This window comes from Dasypus novemcinctus, chromosome 4 (genome assembly GCF_030445035.2).
Source record: "Dasypus novemcinctus isolate mDasNov1 chromosome 4, mDasNov1.1.hap2, whole genome shotgun sequence".
Lineage (NCBI taxonomy): Eukaryota > Metazoa > Chordata > Mammalia > Cingulata > Dasypodidae > Dasypus > Dasypus novemcinctus.
Window position 1 is genome coordinate 160,298,552 of NC_080676.1, and position 21,293 is coordinate 160,319,844.

The window sequence follows — 21,293 nt, forward strand, 5'->3', positions numbered from 1 at the left end:
GAATCATGCATAACAGATTAGTCTGCTTTAAATTCTCATACATGCCTTGAATTTATGTTTCCATACATTCTCCAACTTTAAATTTCTAAAGGTAACATTAAGTGCTTTCTGAGGTAAAATTTAATAGTAACATAATTTACAGTTATGCTTAGACCTAAAACACAGCTGTAATCTTTACAGGTATTTAAGAATGTAAGGAAAAATATAAGGACTTACCAAAAACCATATTGTAACAAGATACCACAACCAAGTATTATGAGCAAAGTTCTTAATATAATGCTCAAATTAAATAAAATGTATGCTCAAAGGCTTTATTTTTTTAAAAAAGAAATAAAAACAAACAAAAGGCTTTATTCAACAAATATGTATTGTTTTAAGGGTTGAAAAATTCCCCAGGAATTTAGTGTCAGCTCTGGAAGCACTCAGTACCCAAGCAAACATTTATTGAGTCCTGCTGCTGAGCCTGTTTCTCCTCTAATCCCCAAGGGTGGCATTATTATTGCCCACCAGTCAGGCCCTATCACCTATCCTTCACCCCCTGCATTTGGGGGTCACGTTCATTTGCAACTGAGAAAGTGGAAATGGAGATGTGACCGCCCTAGCTCAAAGTTGTGTTTGTACCTTGCTGTCTCTCCCTCTGTCCTGCAGCCCTGCACTGATTTTTGCCTTTCCTCCAAATCCTATCAATCACTTATTTTCATGCCCTCAAAATTTAATTCAAACACCCATTTACCTCTTTTCACCAATGTGTAATCACATCTAGAAGATAAAATGTGATTTTAAAAGTGGAACTAGCCACACTAGATGAATTAAAAAAAAAAAAGTGTTATATTTAATTTAGAAGTTTTACTTTTTATCAAGGTTGGATGCAAAGGTAATGAAATTAACTTTTTAAAATTCCTAATGCAAATATTTGCTACCCTTGCATCTGTTGCCCTATTTATAGATATTGTTTTTAAAATATCAATTCAAAATAATGGGAGGGGACAAGATTGGCAACAGGTTGATGGCTACTGGGACTGGATGACTGGTACATGGGGATTCAATATGCTGTTTTGCTTTTGGGTATGGGCAAAATTATCCCTAATAAAAAGCAATTTAAAAACCACCAACTCTATAGGAATGGCCAAATTATGGTACAGCCACACAGTGAACTATTAAGTTGGTATCAAAATATTTTACTGCTCTAACCCAAGGACTACATCCATCATAAATAATAAGACATGAATGAACTCCACAGTTTTAAAAGAAAGAAAAAACATAAAATATAGCGTTGTACCGTACCTGAAGAGGAAAAAGCACATTCTAAGTATGGTGTATTTGGCAAGTGTACCATTTGGAAAACGGAGGTGAATGAAAATTACCTCCCAAATCTCAGCTGTTCCACAGCACATTTCAACTGAGAATGCTTGAAATACTCAAAGAGGCAAGCTATTTGCAAAAAATAATTTAAAAAACCATCTAGGAGTCACTGATGTGGCTCAGTGGTTTGAACATCGGCTTCCCACATACAAGGTCCTGGGTTCAATTCCCAGCCCCAGTAGCTAAAAAAAAAAAAAAAAGAGTAAACCAATTGGGAGTAGATGTGGCTCAAGCAGTTGAATGGTCCTGGGTTGGGTTCCCAGTGCCTCCTGAACAAACAACAAAAAACAGACAGTAAACAAACGAAAAACCAACTCAGGGAAGCTGATGTAGTTTAGTGGTTAGGCACCGGCTTCCCATAGGCAAGGTCTGGGGTTCAATCCCCAGCCCCCAGTACCTCAAAACAAAAAAAAATCCAAAAAAAATTGGTTACTGTGATGTCTCCCATTTAAAACTCATCACTTTTTAAAAAAAGTTTTAAAAATTCAGCCCCCACTTCTCCAGATGGTTCTCTTATCTGTCTGCTCATTGCTCACCTTCTCTAAGAGGTACCAGAACCGAATCTGGGACCTCCCACATGGGACAATGTCCAATGACCTGAGCCACATCCACCCCCACAGGCCACGGCATGGGCTGGCTTGTGGCAACTGCTTGTTTAGACATCTGCTCCTTGCGTGATTGCGGGTGGGTACTCACTGGTTGAGCCACATCCGCTTCCCCATTACCTATTGTAAGACTGTTTTGAAATCTGCAACTGTTTTCCGACTAAGTATTTTTACAAAGTCTTGGAACAACTGGGGATCATGGTCAGTACATACATCCTTAGGATCTGTAGGGATTGGCAAAGCATATCCACTTAAATTACACAATGTTTGTTTCAATGGAAAAAAGCCTAAATGCCTAACAATGTTCTTGAAGTACAATGCAGCTATTAGATTGCTTTAGAGATAGTAACATGGATGAAGTTCACAAGATTACACAATATAGTATGCATAATTATGAACCATTTTTATAAAACGAGAATAGAAAAAGGTCTGAGAAAATCATCTCTAAGTAGTTTTCACTGTGAACTTGTCTGCATTTTGAGTTTTTTCCCAAGAAGTATGACTTTTATACTTAGAAATTATGTACAGAACACACATTCCTCCATACACATACCTAACCCTTGAGCCTCTACACGCCCTCAGAGGCACTCTAACACACACACTTCTCATCCCAACTGCTACAACAGAGTAACTTTTTTTCTGGGGCCTTCACTATTATCAATCTATACTAGACCCCAAGCTCTGTGTCTTTAGCCCTCCTATATATCAAGTCCACATTTGACAGGATAAATTCAACCCCAGCCTGCGGTCACCCCTCGGGCTGAAGTGTGGTTTGCTGGCCTGGCAGGGGAGCAGCCGCGGCAGGTCAAGCCACTGCCCCATAATAGGGTGGCTGGTCGGACTCACCGCCACCCCTGAAGGGAGCTCGGCATGGGCGCAGAGTGCCCTTGGGTCTCCCCTTCTCGGCAGCCATGCTTCCGCGGCCGCCCCTCCTCCCGGATGGCGCCACATGATGCCTGTAGGGCGACACCCTTCTTCTTTCTCCCTGCGCAGGCGCAGGGCGGAAAATTCCAGTCTGCCCTTTTCCCCTCCCCCGACAGCAGCAACAGCCAGGCGTGGGCGGGAAACTCAAGTCTGCCCTCCACCCCAGCAACAGCAGCCACCAATCCCTAAACCCTGCCACTTCCCCCAGCAACAGCGACAGCCAATCCCTAACCACCACCCCTCCCCCGTCCAGTACCGCCCACTGACCTTTCACCGGCAACCAATCAGAACAGGGCATGGCTTCAACCAATCAGCCTTCCCCAGCCCCTATAAAACTGTTGCCTCTCCCTCAATAAAGTGGACTTGCGTGTTTACCTTGTCTCCGCGGTAGTTCTTCTGCCATGCGCCCTCCAGTCCTGAGAGCCCCCGACAAGGGCCTGGCCTCCCTTGTCCCCAGTTCGTCGCCTGCTTCTCCGGGCGACCCCTTCGTCGCCGGCTTCGCCGGGCGACCCCGTCAGCCGAACCGCGCAACCCCTGTGAGACCGATCCCTCGTCTGCTGCCAGACCGACCCCTCGTCCCAAGTGGGACCGACCCCTCGTCCGCAGCCAGACCCCACCTCTACCGACCGAGCAAGCCGCCGCACCAGCCCAGAGAAATCAGGGTTAACCGATTTTTCAATAAACTACATCATCTTTCTTTGTCCTTTTAGAATGTTTAATATTGCTAATGTCCAATCATTCTCCACCGGTTTAGAACTAGTTGTAAGGGATTCACTTTCTCTTAAATATCGACTGCAGAAGAGTCCTCAAAGTGGCTTTAAAAAAAACCATTCTTCTCCCTTTGATAGGCGAAGTGAACATCCAGTTGAGTATTTATCATAAAAAATGAGCAAATTTTGGGGCTATACAGCACTCTAGTAAATTATTCTTGTATAACAGAGTAAAAAACTGGTTTCTGTGGTACAGAGTCATTGCAGAGCTTTGGGATCACCTCAGATTCCGTTTTCAAAGCATTTTCAAATCCTGCTAATCAGTGCAGATAAAACATGCCAAGTGTAGGGAAAATATGTCTAAGATTCCCTCTTCAGTGGAAACCTTGGCAATGTCCTTCCTCTGGTGATTAAAACCCAACTGTCAAGTAGGTATTTTTATTACAAACTCTTGGAATAAGTGGGGGTTGTGATCCACCTTTACATCTGTATGGAAAACAGACTCAGTTTCACATTTGCCAAATCAGTGCAACTGACCTACACCACCTCTAAAGCAGAACATACATGTAGGCAATCTCAATATTATGCAAATACAAACCATACTAGATATAGTTCTGTATTATCAGCTTACTTGACAATAAAAAAAGCAAGCTAATTATGTATTTACTTCGCTTCGGAGGACACTGGACTGCTTTCCATTAAACCAACAGTTATAAAAACCCCTTCCAAGTACACCGTAGATGTTCAAATTCAATTCCTTTTTTCATATTTAAAATTCTGTAAGACCAAATGTGGACATAGTCTAAAATTTAACCCACGCACTTCAAAGAGTTCTTTCATAATTGAGATTTTTATTGGTTGTTTTGAAGATCAGCACAGACATTATGAACAATTTGTACACAATTCTTAATGTACGTACCAAAACCCTAAAAAGCCATGTAGTTGTTTTTCTAAAGTTATTCCAGTGACTTTCCAGCTTAAAATTTGGAGGCAAGTTTTCCTTAAAAGAATATCAAGTACCAGTATTTTCAAACGTTGATAAACTGTTACATCTTTAAGTCCCACAAATTCACAATACCATACACACTACATACTCACATTTCCAATCTTTTACAGCACATTAACAAAGTTATTAGAAAAACTGGACGACCAAGACCAAGGATGTTACAGAGTTCTGAAAGGGAGAGCAAAGATCAGGGAGTGGTTTTAAGAAACATGTCTACTAAAAAACATGGGAATAGAAGTAATTTAAAATGTTCAACACATATTAAATGCGTAACTTTGATTCTAAATCACCATTTAGTACGTGTTGTATTAAAGGGTATAAAAACTGCCACCCCCAGTGGAATGTTGACACCCAAGACAGTCAGAGCCTCCCATAATTCAATATCCCACTATTTTCTGGTTGTACCAAAAAATAAACAACCAGCAAATGATTTCCCCTCTTAAAAAAAAGCATTTACACTTAAAAAAATGGGATGAGGAGGGATTCCAATCGCCTTCTTAAAAATGTTTCTTCTAGATCTACTAAAAAACTTGCATTTACAAAATAGCTGATAAAAATATTCCTCTGGATTGTACAAGAAAGGAGAAACAGGGACCACCGATAAGACATGGTATATGGTATTAACCAGACTTGGCTTCTTTCTCTCCTGCATCATCAGAGGCTGGACTCTGTAAATAAAAGAAAAATACTGATCAAATATTTGATTCCTGACAATGCAATCTATGGTTTTTGAGAGCTTTAGCATTTGATACAATTTAAGTTTTAAATATAAAGTCAAGTTTTAAAAGTTTAATAGCGTAAAGTAGGTGGTCAGCTTTTCTTTCATAGCTGGTACTATGAAAGAAAGATGGAGACAGCCATCTTAAAATCACTTAATATGAAGTATGACAACAACTACGAAGTAAAAGCAAAACAAGTTGAGAGGAAATAACGGCAAATTCCACAACTTAGGAATGATAAAACAGCTGATCACTGCAGAATTCTGGTCTAGAAAATCTAAGTTTAAAACCTCTTATTTCTCTGTATAATGTAGCCAATGTAACAGAACAAATGAGTAACTTAAGGAAAGTTATCAAAACCCTGGGGCTTTTATTTTTTTTTAAAAAAAAGAAAAAACCTCTTTCCCTTATAGTCTGAAAGGAAAAGAAAATTTAAGATTGCACTCATAAAAATAATCTACCCTCTCACCCGCAACACAAACCTTTGTTCAATATTATAAAGAAGAGATCTATCTTCTGTACTAAAACAATTTATCCTCTACTTTCAGAGTCAAAAGCAAGAAAACACTCATACTTCTGACCTCCTCATTTTTAGTTTCTCCATTTTCTGCAGGTAAATCTTCTTTAGTTTCTTGGTTAGCCACTTCAGCTTGTTTTCCCTTTGCTCCCCTTTTTCCTTTTGGTTGCACTTTTTTGTCTGAAGGTTTATCCTACAATACAGCAGAGTACATTTTAAGTATAAATTTTACACTCATTAGACTGGTGCAAAAGTAATTGCAGTTTTGCATTGTTGAAATTTGCCATTTGATAATGGAATACATTCTTAAATAAACGTGGTTAGGTCGGCCAGCAAGAGGTCAGGCGAATGTGGCAGATGAGGCAAAACTTTGTAGCCCAATTCGTTCAACTTTTGAAGAGTTGGTTGTGTGACATGCGGTTGAGTGCTGTCATTAAGAATTGGGCCTTTTCTGTTGACCAATGCGGCTGCAGGTGTTGCAGTTTTTGATACATCTTATTGATTAGCTGAGCATACTTCCCAGATGTAATGGTTTCACCAGGATTCAAAAAGCTATGGTGGCTCACACTGGCAGCATACCACCAAACAGTGACCATGACCTTTTTTTGGTACAAGCTTGGCTTTACGGGAAGTGCTCTGGAGCTTCTCAGTCCAACCACTGAGCCAGTCATCGCCAGTTGTAGTATAAAATCCACTTTCTGTCATATGTCACAATCTGGTCAAGAAATGGTTCATTGCTGTTGCATAGAATGAGAGAAGACACTCAAAACAAGTTCTTTGATTTTCGGTTGGCTCATGAGTCGCCCACTTATCGACCTTTTCCACCTTTCCAGTTTGCTTCAAATGCCAAATAACGTTGGTTTAAGAAGACCAACTTTGATGATTACTCTCAACTGGTGGTTGTCAACTTCTGATACAGGCCAATATGCTCATCTTCTTTTGCTCTCGTCTCCTTTGCACAACTTCTTGAACCACCAATGCACAGTACATTTGTTAGTTCCTGCCAGATGCGTTGTTCATGTTTCAAGTTGTCTCCACTCCTTTATGACCCATTTTGAACTCTAATAAGAAAATCACTCAAATTTGCTTTTTGTCTATTATTTCCAGTCTAAAATAAATATAAACAGCAAGTCATAAAAAAAAAAAACCACATTAAAATGATGTATAATATAACCACATTTATTTAAGAAGGTATTCCAATATCAAATGACAAATTTCAACAATGCAAAAACTGCAATTACTTTTGCACCAACCTGAACATGATCCTGGACTGGAACATGATCCTGGACTGGAACTAATGACAACGGAGAAGAAATAGCTCAAAAAGACATCCCTAGGACATAGTATGATCTATACAACGTATTCTCAAAGGCATAAAAAAATAAATGGATAAAATCATATGGCAAATGTGGCACAATGTTGGTGTTGGCGGGACAATACAGTGGTGTTCTCTGTATGGGTTCTGTATTATTTTTCCAATTGTCCTGCCAATTTGATTTCATTTCAAAATAAGAAGTTTAAGGTGTGGAAGAAAACCTTTTTGTCTTATACCTTTATTCAACAAAAGGACAAAATGACAGTCATCCAAGAGCTGCTAAAGTCAAGAAAATTAATACACGCATTCCTATGTTATGTTGTGCTTAAATCCCACCTAATATTTTAGGAAAAGGATAATGGTGTTAGGATTTCTTTTTTTTTTGAGACTTCAAACAGTAAACTCTCCTTTTAATTCAGAGAAAACAGACATCAATGTCATGAATTTTCCCTAAAGAATGGGCAAGTTTTTTACAGAGGTGGCTCCGATGCTTTTGACCAAATGCCAGGTTTATGAATGATTTATGTATACAAGGTTTCTCCAATTTAACTGAAGAACTTACTCTAAAGGTCAGCAATCTGCATAATGCAATTTTAAGTCTATTCTGAATTATGATTCAGGTTGTTTGACCCTGAGAACTTCTTCAGACATAATCGCAAATGAAAAACTTTATAACACCCATAGCTAAGAGAACTCTTAAGCTCTCCAAACTTTATCCTCTACGTTGGTTTGGGAACTCTGTGCACAAAATCCCACACATTCCCTGTCTTTTGGCTGCTATTGGCAAAGGGCAATTGAAGCACGGAGTAACAGACGTGCATACAAAAAAGGACACACACAAACTAAAGTTAATATTTAATAATTTTAGACGTCTTCCATTTCCCAAATTCTTGCAGTAGCATTAACCTGATAAGAATATATTCCCATAAATCGGGATGATTATATCCAATATATTTTCCGCAGCCCAGAAAGACAAGACTTTACTGGAACAAGTTTACGGAGACTATGACATCAAACTGCTAGTTGTTTAAGAGTCATTCCAAGCCAATACCTTAGTTGCTGATAACAGCTTTTTCCTGTACAAAGACGAGTATAAATCAGCACTGTCCCTCTGTTCAAGAAACCACTGCATCTTAGCTAATAAAACCTACCTTTCCCGCTGCCTTTTTTGGCTTCGCTTCCACTTTCACAGGAGCGGGTTTCTGAAAAGCAAAAGGTACACTAAGTTTCTTCCCTTCCTACAACTCCACGAAAAACCAATGGTAATGGAGCTGGCTTTACTTACGGCGGATAGCCTCGCCGACCTCCTCTTGGGCTTTAAAAGAGAAACGGGAAAGTAAATTAGAAAGCGGCGAGGAATGGCAGTTTAGGTGAAACCCGCCCGCCAAGCCGAAGGGACAGGCCGCTTACCTCCTCCTTCCCCGTCGCTTCGGCCGAGCTGACCTGCGGAGAGAAGCAGCGGGCGAATGGACGCAGCCCGCACGCAGCAGCCCCGCGCCCGCCAGAACAATGCCCGGCCGCGTGACGTCAGCCCTTCCCGCCGCCGCATTCGAAATCCCTACTCGGCTCCGCCGGCCGAGGAACGTTCCAGAACGCCCGCACCCCGCCGCTGCTGCCTGGCCGCGCGGCCGGCGCTCCGTCCCGGCCCCGGGGCACGTCCCAGCCCGCGCGGAGCGGCGTGGCGCGGGGCGGGCTGCGGTTTCGCGGCCCCGCGGCGGGAGCCCGAGGGAAGGCCGCGGCGGCGGGAGGGGGGCGTGTGAGGGCCGCGGCCGCGCTCACCTTCCTCTTGGGCATCTTGGCGGTGCTGCGGGACGCGGCGCGCCGAGAGCCTTCACGAAGCCGGGCTGCTGGCCGCTACCGCTCCTCCCGCCGCCCGAGCTGCTGGGACAGCGGCGGGGTCGCTGGGAGAACCGGATGGAACCGGATTGGGAGCCCGCCCCCTCCCCCCCCCGCGTCCCCCGGCCGCCGGCTCCCCCTCCCCGCCCCCGCCCATTGGCTGCGGGCCCCACCGCGCCTCAGTCCTGGTCCGGAATAGGTGGGCCGGGCCGTCACTCGACCCCTCCGTCCCGCCCCCTGGAGCCAAGCGCCCCCACCCCTTCCCGCCGTCTCGCGGGGCCCCAGGCCCAGGGAGAGGGGGGCGGGGCCCCAGAGGCCGCTCTCGCCTCACGGTAGTTTGTTTGAAGCCGAGCCGCAAAGTGCGGTCTGCGCGCTGGTTGGCGGGCTCTCACCACGTGGCCGGGCGGGGGTTTCCCCACCCACAATCCTCCTGGATACCTGGGCATCCACAAGCGCCTTGAAAGCGACTTGTGCCGGGGTCGTTCTCTAGGGTGAATTGGGCTGGGGCATTTATGGCTAGTCTCGAAGGCTAGGAAGGGAGACCGCAATGAATGCAAGAACGAGCGATTTCTTCCCATCTTTGTCGCCAAGAAAGGCCAGTTAAGGACCCCAGCAGCTCAGGCCTGCGAGAAGTGGCAGCTAATGCGCAGGCGCGAGAGGGAGGGCGTGGGAAGGGAACAGGCGCGGGGTGCCATTGCGCAGGCGTCAGTGTTTACTGCACTTTTCAACTCGTGGAGGTTACTCTCCGCGGGATACTAGGGGTGCTCTCTCGTGTAATTCGCTGCAGTCCTTCTCTGGTTGGGGATGGCGGGGTGGCTCTCGGGGCCGGGCTCCAGATTTCCCCGCACCCGCAACACCTCTCCATTCGCGGGCGCCGGAGCTAGCCGGTCCCTTCCTTGCCGAAGTGTTTGCGGGAAGCAACACCACTCAGCTTTGTCCCCCTTTAACCAGTTGCTCATCTAAGCGGCTTTTTTCCTTTGTTCTTGTTTTTTCCCCCCCTTCTATTTACGTATGTCTTAGGCACGAACCAGGCTTAAGTATGATAGAAAAGCCAAGCTGCAGTAAACAAGGGATTGCTCTGTCGTTGGCAGGAGATGGGCACCACCACACCAAGTGCCACTCTACCCAATCGGGGAGGCTAAACGAATTTTTAATTAAAGTGGAAAAAGCGTTTCAGGCTGGGGGTCTGTCTGAGCTGCGAATCCTGGAGCTAGTGAGTTTGCACGGAACCCTGCTTTGATGAAAGAGAAAATTATTAAAAGGCCGAATTGAGTTGGGTTACCATAAAAAAAAAAAGTCTTTAATCGGAAAGTTGTCAGCCGGCCTTCTTGGAATAGAGGCAACATTGAAGTGCTCGAGTCCAGAAGACTGGAAACAGACCAAATGTCCCCGTCAGTTGGGACGACTGCATAAACTATGGTACGTTTGTTTCGTGGAATACTTTGCGAGAAAGAATGAGGCAACCCTAATCTCATGAGGAAGTTTATAAAACCACAGGTCAGATAAATTTAAAACCATTTATGATCAAGAACACTCCGGTGCCTTCTCATTTGGGGAAGTCCAAAGTCCTTTGACTGATTTATAAAGCCCTCTGTAGTCTCCATCCGCTTCCTTTTCTGACCTTCAACGACTTTCACTCCTGCTCTCGCTCTTCCACCTTTTGTTCCTGAAACAGTATGGGCGCTCCCTGCTTCAGGACCTTCTCACCTGCTCTTCTTTCTGCTTGGAATGCACTGCTTTAGACAGACATGGACCATTCCTTCCCCTCCAGCAAGTTTGTTTTTTATTTGAAAAGAAGCTTTAGACTACATAAATATTACACAAAAGATACAGGGGATTTCCACATGCCTCACCCCACCTCCGGGTTTTTGCACAAAAGCCACTTTCTCAGGCATGTCTTGACGTTTCAATTTGAAATTGCAGCCCCATCTCCATTCTCTGCCTTATTTTTCCCATAGCAATTGTTATATATATATCCTTAAAATTTTAATGTTTATCTGAGAAAGAATACACAAGAAAATCGTACCTGTAGTGTCTCAGGGGAACACAACTGGGGAGTAGGGAGCAAGTGTCAGGAAAACAGACCGTTTTCTGTTTGCTTTTCTTTTTCCTACCTGCATACCTTAACTTAAACCAAAAAAAAGGGAAGGTCTGAGTTCATGGCACAAACATGTACTGAGCTCCTGGAGCCTTGAGCCAGACACTGTGATGGGCTCTGGTGTAGGGATTCTAGCAGGACTTTTATCCCAACAACTTGGACTTGTAGTTTAGTAGGGAGAGAAAATAGCCTAGTTGGCCTAGCACGTAAAGGGGAAGCTACAGCGGGACACCCGTTCCAAGGCATGCGAACCTAGTGAAAAATAGGCAGCCCTCCAGGACCTTCAGGGATTGCAGGGGTGGAGATAAGAGTGGGTGGTGAAACTCAAGGAAAAGAGACAAAAGTGAAGGCAGCCTGTGATGGGGAGTTTGACCATTGTCCAAGGCCTGGGGGACATTGCAAGGGCTTAAGGAAATAACTTGCTTAGATTTGAACTTTCCTCATAAAGATCTTCCATGAGAATTGATGATACACTAGGTTAGAGGTGACAAACTGGTGGCCCAGATGTTGGCTTTGGTCCAGATTTTGTTATTTTTAAAAGTTGCTAACATAAGCACGTGGAGCAGTTGGACCTCAGGAGGAAAACTGGCAAAGTCTTCTAAAGCTAAATAAAAATTTAACTATGACCTCATTATTTCACTTTTGGAAATATACCCAAGAAAAATGCTGACACATGTTCACTAGAAGACATGAAGAATATTCATAGTACAACTATTATGGCTCCAGATTGGGAGCCACATGTCTGTATCCAGGAGAATGGATGAATAATGGTGGTATATACACACATTGGAGGAAGATTAGCCATGAGAATGAGCCATCTGCAACTACATGCAACATGAATAAATCTCACAAGCACAAAGTTGAGAGAAAGAAACCAGACCCAAAAAGTGTGTAAGATAGGATTCCATTCATATAATGTACAGAAGAAGCAGGCAAAATTTGCCTTCGCTGTGAAAAGTTGGTATAGCAGTTACTGGTAGAGGCGGTGGGAGGTGGGGTAGTGGCTGGAAGAGAGCACTTTGGGGGAACCTTCTAGCCTGGTCATGTTCTGTTTCTTATCTAGTGTTGGTTATACTTACACTGAGTTCCCTTTGTGAAGATTATTTGAGCTGTGCAGTTATGTACACATTTCTGGGTATATATTACCAATAAAGTTTAAAAGAAATTTGCCAATGTCTTAAAATCAGAGGATTTTTGGTACAAATCAATCTCTTCAGCTTCTCTTGAAAACCTCGACGAGCTGCCTGCCCTTGTACCTGCACTCGATGTAGTAATATGTAACAAGCCAATGCTTTCTCCAGTGTGCTAGAGTCCCAACCCAGCAAATTTTGCTCATTTATGTTTCCTGCCTGGCCTCTGAAGTCATGGGAGTTTGTGATGCCTGTAATTGTAGGTGATATGTCTGTCACATCCCCCACCCCCATTTTTATTCATTTTGGAGGAGCTATATTTATGTACTTCAAAATTCAAAGTTACAGAAAGATTCCAGAGAAGTCTGCCTCCCACTTCAGTAACCTCAGTTAACTAGTTCTCCCAAGAAGAAACCAAAGTTGCTACCTTTTATGTATCTTTACAGAGATATTTAATGTATATATGAGCAAGTGTATATGAATTCTCACCTTTCACACTGCTTGCATTCAATTTTAGCAATGGAGATTGTTTCCTATTGGTACTTTTTTTAAAAAAAAGATTTATTTATTTATTTCTCTCCCCTTCCACCCACCCCACCCCAGTTGTCTGTTCTCTGTGTCTGTTTGCTGCGTCTTCTTTGTCTGCTTCTGTTGTCGTCAGTGGCACGAGAATCTGTGTCTCTTTTGGTTGCATCATCTTGTTGTGTCAGTTCTCTGTGTGTGCGGCACCATTCCTGGGTAGGCTGCACTTTCTTTTGCACTGGGCAGCTCTCCTTATGGGGTGCACTCCTTGCACTTGGGGCTCCCCTACGCAGGGGTCAAGGAGGCCCAGGGTTTGAACCGCGGACCTCCCATGTGGTAGACAGATGCCCTAACCACTGGGCCAAGTCCGCCGCCCCTATCAGTACTTAAAAGATATCTCCTTTTTAATTTTTCGTTTAGAACATTGGCAGCATTCTTTGGAGAATTTTTAAAATTTTGTGTTTCATTTGATCATCTGACACTCTATATTATCCAGAATTGATGAACAGTCTGGACTGAGGACTGCTATTGCAATGCCTGTGCTGGGTGGAGCTTTAGGCTGGTCACCAGCTGGTGCTAGATTTTACAGGAAAATCACATCACAAAAAGCTGAATGAATGACAGTTTTCAATTACACAAACCAAGAATTATGCCAGAACAATCTTCACAGAAATGATGGGGCACACATACCATAAGCATGAAATTTATTGTGTCAACAGAACTCATTTTTCATTTTAATATTGGTTTTGTAGAAATTTTTGGATTGGAAAAATTATTTTATAGTTGTTTAAAGGCTCTAAATATTAAAAGTTTTAACCTCTTTATATTTTTGCATATTTAAGTAAAATTTATTTACTTAAGTAAACTTTATTATAAAAATAATTTTTCAACATTAGGGTCTATGACAACAAGTTGCTGTTTTAAACAACAAAAGGTGCCAATGTGCCAAATGACATATGCACATGGTTATTCACAACATCCCTTGCAATAGCAGAATATAGGAAACATATATATATTTTAGATTTATTTTATTTATTTCTCTCCCCTTCCCCCCCGTAGTCTGCTCTCTATGTCCATTCATTGTGTGTTCTTCTGTGTCCACCTGCACTAATATCATGTGGCACCAGGAAACTTGCTTTTTTTTGTGTGTCATCTTGCTGTGTCAGCTCTCCCTGTGTGTGGTGCCACTCCTGGGTAGGCTGTGCTTTTGTCGTGTGGGGCGGCTCTCCTTGCAGGGCACACTCCTTGCGTGTGGGGCACCCTATGTGGGGGACACCCCTGTGTGGCATGGTACTCCTTGTGCTCGGCAGCAGTGCGCATGGGCCAGCTCACTACATGGGTCAGGAGGCCTGGGTATCAAACCCCGGACCCTCCATATGGTAGGCAGATGCTCTATCAGTTGATCTACACCCACTTCCCAAGGAAATATTAATAACTTGAATGTCCAGCCAATAAAAATTGGTTTAAAAAACAGGGAATTGGTTTGTCTATAAAGTGGAATACCATGGATCATTTGAAAAGAATGTATGGGCTTGAGTGCTTAGGGGAAGGATGTAATTGAAAGAAAAGATGTGAAGGTAAGCGCTGAAATCACAGGCATGTGGTTAGATCAAATATGGTTTGAAAAGTGCTTCCTATGTTGGCAACTAAGAGTGTCAACCATTGTCCTGATGGAGCAGTTTCAGTGAGTGGTGGTAGAGCAAAAACCAGACTAAAGTTAGAGAATGGAAGAGAAGGAATGAAGTGGGAATTCAGTTCTAGACTCTACTTTGCTGTGTTACTCTGTACTTTCTCTCGACAAGCCCAGTCTCTGGGTAGTTGATCCATGTGGTGAAGATGGACGATAAACTAGAATAGGTAACAGACAAGCCTGTGGACAAGAGAGAAGGTATGAGGGAAGGTGGGGGTCAGAGGATTCAAATTCTCAGTGTTCACCACCTGTTAGAAATCCAAGTGCTACAGAAGGATGAGATGCAAGGGACACAAATGAGAGCAAAAGGACAGGATCTGATTCAGGGGCTCTCCACCTTCACTATGGTGGATGAGTTTGCCAGAACCACCAGAATGCAAAGAGAGATCCTCGAGATGACTAAGAGGCTTAGAATTCTGCATGCATAGTACTTGTTTCTAGCCCGCTTGCAAACATTATGAATAAATGACTATATAATTAATTGTTTTCCTGTGAGATGATTGGAAATATTATCACAAGTGTGTATCCATTGTACTGATGGCTATTGTAGAGAGAACACTAAGCCAGCTAGCAATCGGTCATGCTATAAATTGTCCCATTTGTGAGTGAACCCTGGTTCTGCAAGTAAGGAAAGGAAGGGCTTCCTGCATCGTTCCCAGGTCCCTCAGACTTCTCAGATGAGCAGCTGCCTAATACTTTTCGAGACTTGAGCAGAAAAATTCTACCCCAATGTTGTTCTACCTGACTCTTTTTTTTTTTTTTTTTTTTTTAATTTTATTTTATTATTGACTTTGTAATAATATTACATTAAAAATATATATGTGAGGTCCCATTCATCCCCACCCCCCCTCCCTCTCCCCCCCCAACAACACTCGTTCCCATCATCATGACATATCCATCGGATTTGGTAAGTACATCTTTGGGCACCTCTGCACCTCATAGACAATGGTCCACATCATGGCCCATACTCTCCTCCATTCCATCCAGTGGACCCTGTGAGGATTTACAATGTCCGGTGATTACCTCTGAGGCACCATCCAGGGCAGCTCCATGACCCAAAGACGCCTCCACCTCTCATCTCTTCCTGCCTTTCCCCACACCCATCTTCCACTATGTCCACTTTTCCCAATCCAATGCCACCTCTTCTTTGTGGACATTGGATTGGTAGTGTCCATTGCACCTCTATGTCAAGAGGAGGCTCAGATTCCACATGGATGCTGGTCTACCTGACTCTTGAAGTCATATGGAAAATTTCAAATTTTCCTTGGTTTGTGTGGACAGTAAAAGGAGAGGCAAAATGATATGAATGTTTGCTACAGTGGTTCAGGAATGCCCCATTCAAAAACCAACAGGAGGAAGCTGTCTGAAGTTTGATTAGATGTGGCCCCACATGTGTGGTTTGGTGTGTTGGCCAGAATAAAAAATGAACAATGCTCTCTTAATGCTATTTTTACATTTTTCAAATAAAAAAAATGATTCCTTTCTCAGAAGTGTTGCATATTGATGAAGCGTTTACCTTGGTGTAATTTTCTTTAAGAAAACAATGAGAAGAGAGCGAACATAATGTGACATTTCTTTAAGGTAAATGGTATAAAATTTTATTCCCATCTGGATGATTTCTCATTTTCCCCTCCTTTCAGAGGAAGCAGACACAGTGTAGTTGCCAAAGCTAGATGAGTCATGCATATTGTTTTCTGCTTATTACATTTAAATATAATCTCGTTTTATTTTGTGAGGTAAGGTTGTTATTGTCGCATGACTTTGTATCATCTTCTTGCTCTTGTATCGATCACATTTGCACATTTCCAAACGCCCTTTGCTCCTTTCAGCGGTTCCAGGCTGGTTGATCAGCTCAGCCTGTTGTTCAGAACTGTGTGAAATATGATGAATTTAGGTTCTATCTAAAAAGGACTTTTTCATCATCTGACCTGCCCAGCAAAGTTATTCTTGCCCAAATAGCTCCAAATGGTCTGAGTCTGCTCAGACTTATGGATTAGTCTGGGTTACTTGTGTATGTCTTATAAACACAGGTTTCTGGTGCAAACCTGATGTGGAAACTTCTGACTTTCTTATCTCTGAGCGGAAAGAAAGGGAAAAGAGGATTGTCTTTTCAGGTGCGGCTCAGCAGTTCAAGGTTGTGGGGGAGGCACAAGATCAAAGAGTTGAGTGTTTCTCTTTTTCCCTTGGACTTTTCTAACACAGACCCATCAATCTAGTGTATTTTTCCATAGGAGTGAGACGGGAAGGAGGAATTAAATGAACTCCTTTGTGAACCCTTGTGTGCTCACGCCATACATTAGATCAGGTTCTTTATTTAATACTATCCCATATAACTTTTTTGAAATAAGTTTTAAATGGCACATACGCCATCATCATCCATACATAGCTCTCTTTTATTTGTGTTATTTATTAACAATATAATGAGCGCCCATAAACCCATCATCCAATCCTGGAACTGGGACATAGAGAGTTAACTAGTTCAGCCTGTATCCTTTCAAGATACTTCACACACTTGTAATTATTTACAGTACTTGTAATTATTTCTTTAGTTACGTCCCATGAGGATGTGGACTGGGGATGATTGGCTCACCACCGGATTTCAACTTGAAGTTAGTGAAGACCTTTAATACATTTTTTTTAGTATATAATTGTTGATGCTTTGGTTCTAACAGGTCCCCAAGATGAAAGGGATGGGAGATTCCATGCTGAGGCCACCCGGAAAGGCTGAGGTAAGGTGCCAGCCTCAGCCAGTCTCTGGCCAGAGGTCACCAGTTGTTGACTCTTTTTCCCCCCTTTGTTTCGTGGTCAAAGTTCATTTCAGAAAATCCAGTCAACATCTGTTAAGGGACTTATATCTAGAATATATAAATAATCCTTACATTCCCATAATAAAAAGTCAAATAACCCAATTTAAAAAGAGGAGAGGATCTGAATAGACATTTCTCCAAAGGAAGATATACAGATGGCAAAGATGCACATGAAAAGATACTCAACATCTTTATTCATTAGAGTAATGCAAATAAAAACCACAATGAGATACCACTTCACATCTACTAGGCTGGCTATAAAAAAAAAAGATGACCATGAGAAGCGTTGGGGAGAATGTGGAGAATTGCAATGCTCATACATGGCTAGTAGGAATGTAAAATGGTGCAGCCACTTTGGAAAAGAGCCTCCTAGTTCCTTAAAGGTAAAACCATAGAGTTACCATGTGACCCAGCAATTCCACTCCTGGGTATATACCTATGAGAAAAGAAAACATGTGTCCACACAAAACCTTGTACGTGAATGTTCATAGCAGCATTATTCATCATAGCCTCAAGGTGGAAATAACCCAAATTTCCATCAACTGATTAATGGGCAAATGGAATATATCCTTACACTGGCGTATTATTCAGCATAAAAAGGAATGAAGGACTGATAATGCTACAATGTGAATGAACCTTAGAAATACTATGCTAAGTGAAAGAAGCCAGATGCAAAAGGCCATATATTGTGTGATTGCATTTATAGGAAATGTCCAGAATAGGCAAATCCATGGAGGTAGAACATAGATGTGTGGTTAGGCAGCAGAAGGTGAGGAGAGGAAAATGGGGAGCAATACAGCCAATGGGTAGAGGTTTCTTTATGGGGTGATGAAAATGTGAAATTAGATCATAGTAATGGTTGTACAAACCTGTAGATATACTAAAAACCATTGACTTGTAGACTTTAATTGGTGAATTACATGGTATGTAAATGATAACTCAATACAACTATTAAAAATCCAATTATTTCTTGTTTGAATAAAGTAGGGAAAAAAGCAAAAGTTTTGCATTTCTTCCAGACTCTCCCACTATTTTGGTGAGGGCCTGGCCTAGCATTGTAACTCTCTGGGGACGATGGAGCTGGCCAGAGGAGAGTGTGAACTGAGAAGGGAAATTTTTTTGTATTTTCCTGAGCCTTCACATCATTAGTATGGACCATTCTTTGCTCAATTTATCTGAGTTGGACTTCCTCCTAAAAAGATATGGAGCAGTATCCTATAGTTGATTACCTTAAATCCTAAGGGACTAAAACAAAATAGAACCTCTGCTACTTTAGAGTTATCATATCTATTTTTTAAACAAATCAATTTAATTGATACATATTAATAAAGCATACAAAGTGTGCAATCAATGTTTTGGTATAGTCACATACTAGTGCAGTCATCATTTCGATCATTATTAGAGCATTTTCATTATTTGAATAATAATAAACAAAAAACAGGATAGCAAAAATAATGCAAACCCCATACAGAGAATTCTAACTTAACCCTACTCCACCCCCTCCTAAATATTTTTAATCATTTGGAGCTCCTATGTACTAGACTGGCTTAATTTCAGTCCATCACCACATGCTTTCCTTTATTCTAGAAGAGGACTTTTTCACTGAGATTTAAAAGCTCAATGCTGGCCTTTCTTTCTGGGGAATAGGGTAAGGAGATGTTAAAACTTGTAAATTTTTCTTACTGATTCACCCTGTACCTTAAAAAATAATCAAGCAACATACAAGTATAAAAAGGGAAAGCTTCCCTCTGATACTACCCACTGGAAGATGACCACTCTTAATATTTTGGTGTATATCTTTCTAGACTTTTCTTTAAGTATATATATAAATATCCGAATGCATGTATTGGACTCAAAAGGACCTAGGTTTATGTCCTGAATTCACTACCTCATGTATCTTTGCATAAATTACTTAATTCCCTAAGTCTTATTTTTTTAAAATCATTGAAGTAGAAATAAATAATAGCTACCTTATAGGTTTCCAGGATGAAATAAAGTTATTAACATTGTGCCTGCCATAGAGTAAATTCTCAGTAAGCATTAGTTTTGGTGTTGTTATTCATAGAAATGGCATTATGTGTAACGATATTCTATAACTTTTTTCAGTTTCCAAAGTATCAATTCTATTGATAAATAATGTTCTTTTTTTTTGGTAACAGGTTTATGGGGTATAACTTACATACCATAAAACTTATTTGTTTGAAGTATAAAATTAAATGATTTTTAGTAAATTTACAGCATTGCTCAATCATCACCACAGTCCAGTTTTAGAACATTTCTAACACCTGAGAAAGATCTTGCCTTCTTGTTTGCGGCCAATACTGGTCATACATTTAGTCCCAGGCAACAACATATGGACTTGGAGAAAATATTTGCAAAGTCTATATCTGATAAAGAACTCAGATCCAGAATATTTGGCAGACCCAAAACTCTATTAATAAGGAGTGGATGTGGCTCAGTGGTTGAGTACCAGCTTCCCACTGGGTTTAATCCCTGGCCCCCAGTAACTCAAAAACAACAACAACAAAACCCTACAAAAAAACCCCAAACAACAACAAAACCCCTCTATAACAAGAAAATATATAGCTCAATAAAAAGGAAGAAAAGATTTGAACAGATACTTCACCAAGGAAGCTATTAGGATGGTAATTAAGCACATGAAAACCTGCTCAATATCAGTAGTCATTAGGGAAATGAAAATTAAAATAATAAGATAGAGTAAGTTTTTTTATTCATGGTAGTTAGTTCTATAAAATCACCTATGAACAATAAGTTAGTGAATACTGAGCCATTGCTTCTAGGGGAAACATAGGGTTTGATTCCTGGGAGTCTCTGGTCACAACATTTGCATCGATTGGTGTTAGAGAAAAAATTGTGCTCACTGGGACTTGGAAACTGAGGATTGTAGGCAGGCAGGAGTTTATTGGGAAGCTCTCCCAATGGAGGGGGTCTGAAGATTAGACATCAGCCCACTTTGTGCAAGGTGCAGATGTGAATTTATACAGTGCATCAGTAGACAGGAAAACGTTAGTTCAAGCGGAGGGGGTTAGACTCTGAGTATAGCCTCTGGTTAATAAGGGGCTGCAAAAATGAATTCTTCTCATGCATTGCTTTGGGGTAGTGGGCTAGGAGGTAGGGTATTCTTGGAATGCGGGGGTATGGAAGGAATGGGTCCTTATCTGCTCCATTCCCACTGTGATAAGGCTTGTCCTTGGGAGAATGACGCTGTTCTCCGCCTGTAGGCAGCTTTGCTCAATCAATCAGAATGGAGTCACAGCCTTATGATCTCTTAATCATTGCAAACCTTGTAAGAGGGAAACTCTAACGGCTGGTTAATACATAACCTTGTTTTATGTGTGTTTCTGTTTAAAGACACCTTACTTAATATATGTTGTTGACTCAGTAGCAGTGAGCTATCACCCAAAAGCACTATAACGCATACCTAGATGAAGCTTATCTAATACATATATTTTTTCCATAAGGTGCAAAACAGCCTTGTGCTTAGGAACACTAGAGAGCACTTCAGCCCTATGTTCAGAGGCAATCTTCAACAGCGAAATCACCAACAGAGACTCAAAAATGCAAGAGAACCACAAGAGAACTCTTGTTTACTCTGAGAACTGAAACAAGAAGGCAGAGTGGGGCCTTGCTCAATGTCAGCTGGGAATGTGGGTGTCGGGTAACTGAAAATTTTCACTGTTCTGCACATATCTGGGAATAACTGTGAAAGCACTATACTGATTTTGGAACAAGAGTCTACAAATAATGAGTTTGACTGTACAGCTAACACCTATTAGAATGGCTAAAACTAAAAAGGGTATGTAAATCTTAGGATGTGGAAGAATCTTAGGGTGTGGAACTCTCAGACATTGTAGGAATGTAAAATTATAGGAATATAAAACAATCACTTTGAAAAGAGTTTGGCAGTTAAAAAATTTTTTTTGAGGTACAGAAGCTACATTTCCGAAATTATCAACATCATAAAAGGCAAAGAAAGGCTGTGGAAATGTTCCAGATTAAAGGAGGCTGAAGAGAAAGACAATTAAATGCAA

General features: G+C 41.7%; 1 protein-coding gene, 1 long non-coding RNA gene and 1 other non-coding gene across 4 annotated transcripts; 1 reads left to right on the forward strand and 2 right to left on the reverse strand.

Moving 5' to 3' along the window:
• Window positions 1-4,427: 4,427 nt before the first annotated feature.
• HMGN1 (high mobility group nucleosome binding domain 1) lies at window positions 4,428-9,094 on the reverse strand. Of its 2 annotated transcripts, XM_058296247.2 has the most exons (7): window positions 8,938-9,092; window positions 8,569-8,601; window positions 8,444-8,473; window positions 8,310-8,360; window positions 7,097-7,137; window positions 5,908-6,036; window positions 4,428-5,275 (listed from the first exon to the last, which is right to left on the reverse strand). In XM_058296247.2, the coding sequence occupies exons 1-7, from the start codon at window positions 8,950-8,952 to the stop codon at window positions 5,047-5,049; spliced, it is 528 nt and encodes a 175-aa protein (XP_058152230.1). In that variant the 5' UTR covers window positions 8,953-9,092; the 3' UTR covers window positions 4,428-5,046. The 2 variants fall into 2 exon arrangements, with proteins under 2 accessions (XP_058152230.1, XP_004446665.1); XM_004446608.5 differs by lacking the exon at window positions 7,097-7,137 and having other exon boundaries at window positions 8,938-9,094.
• Window positions 9,095-9,411: 317 nt separating this feature from the next.
• LOC139438904 (uncharacterized) lies at window positions 9,412-20,826 on the forward strand. Its single transcript, XR_011648725.1, has 3 exons — window positions 9,412-10,413; window positions 17,107-17,163; window positions 20,724-20,826. It is a non-coding gene; the product is annotated as an uncharacterized lncRNA (long non-coding RNA).
• LOC111765889 (small nucleolar RNA SNORA48) lies at window positions 10,002-10,134 on the reverse strand. The gene has a single exon (XR_002798105.1). It is a non-coding gene; the product is annotated as a small nucleolar RNA SNORA48 (small nucleolar RNA).
• Window positions 20,827-21,293: the final 467 nt, after the last annotated feature.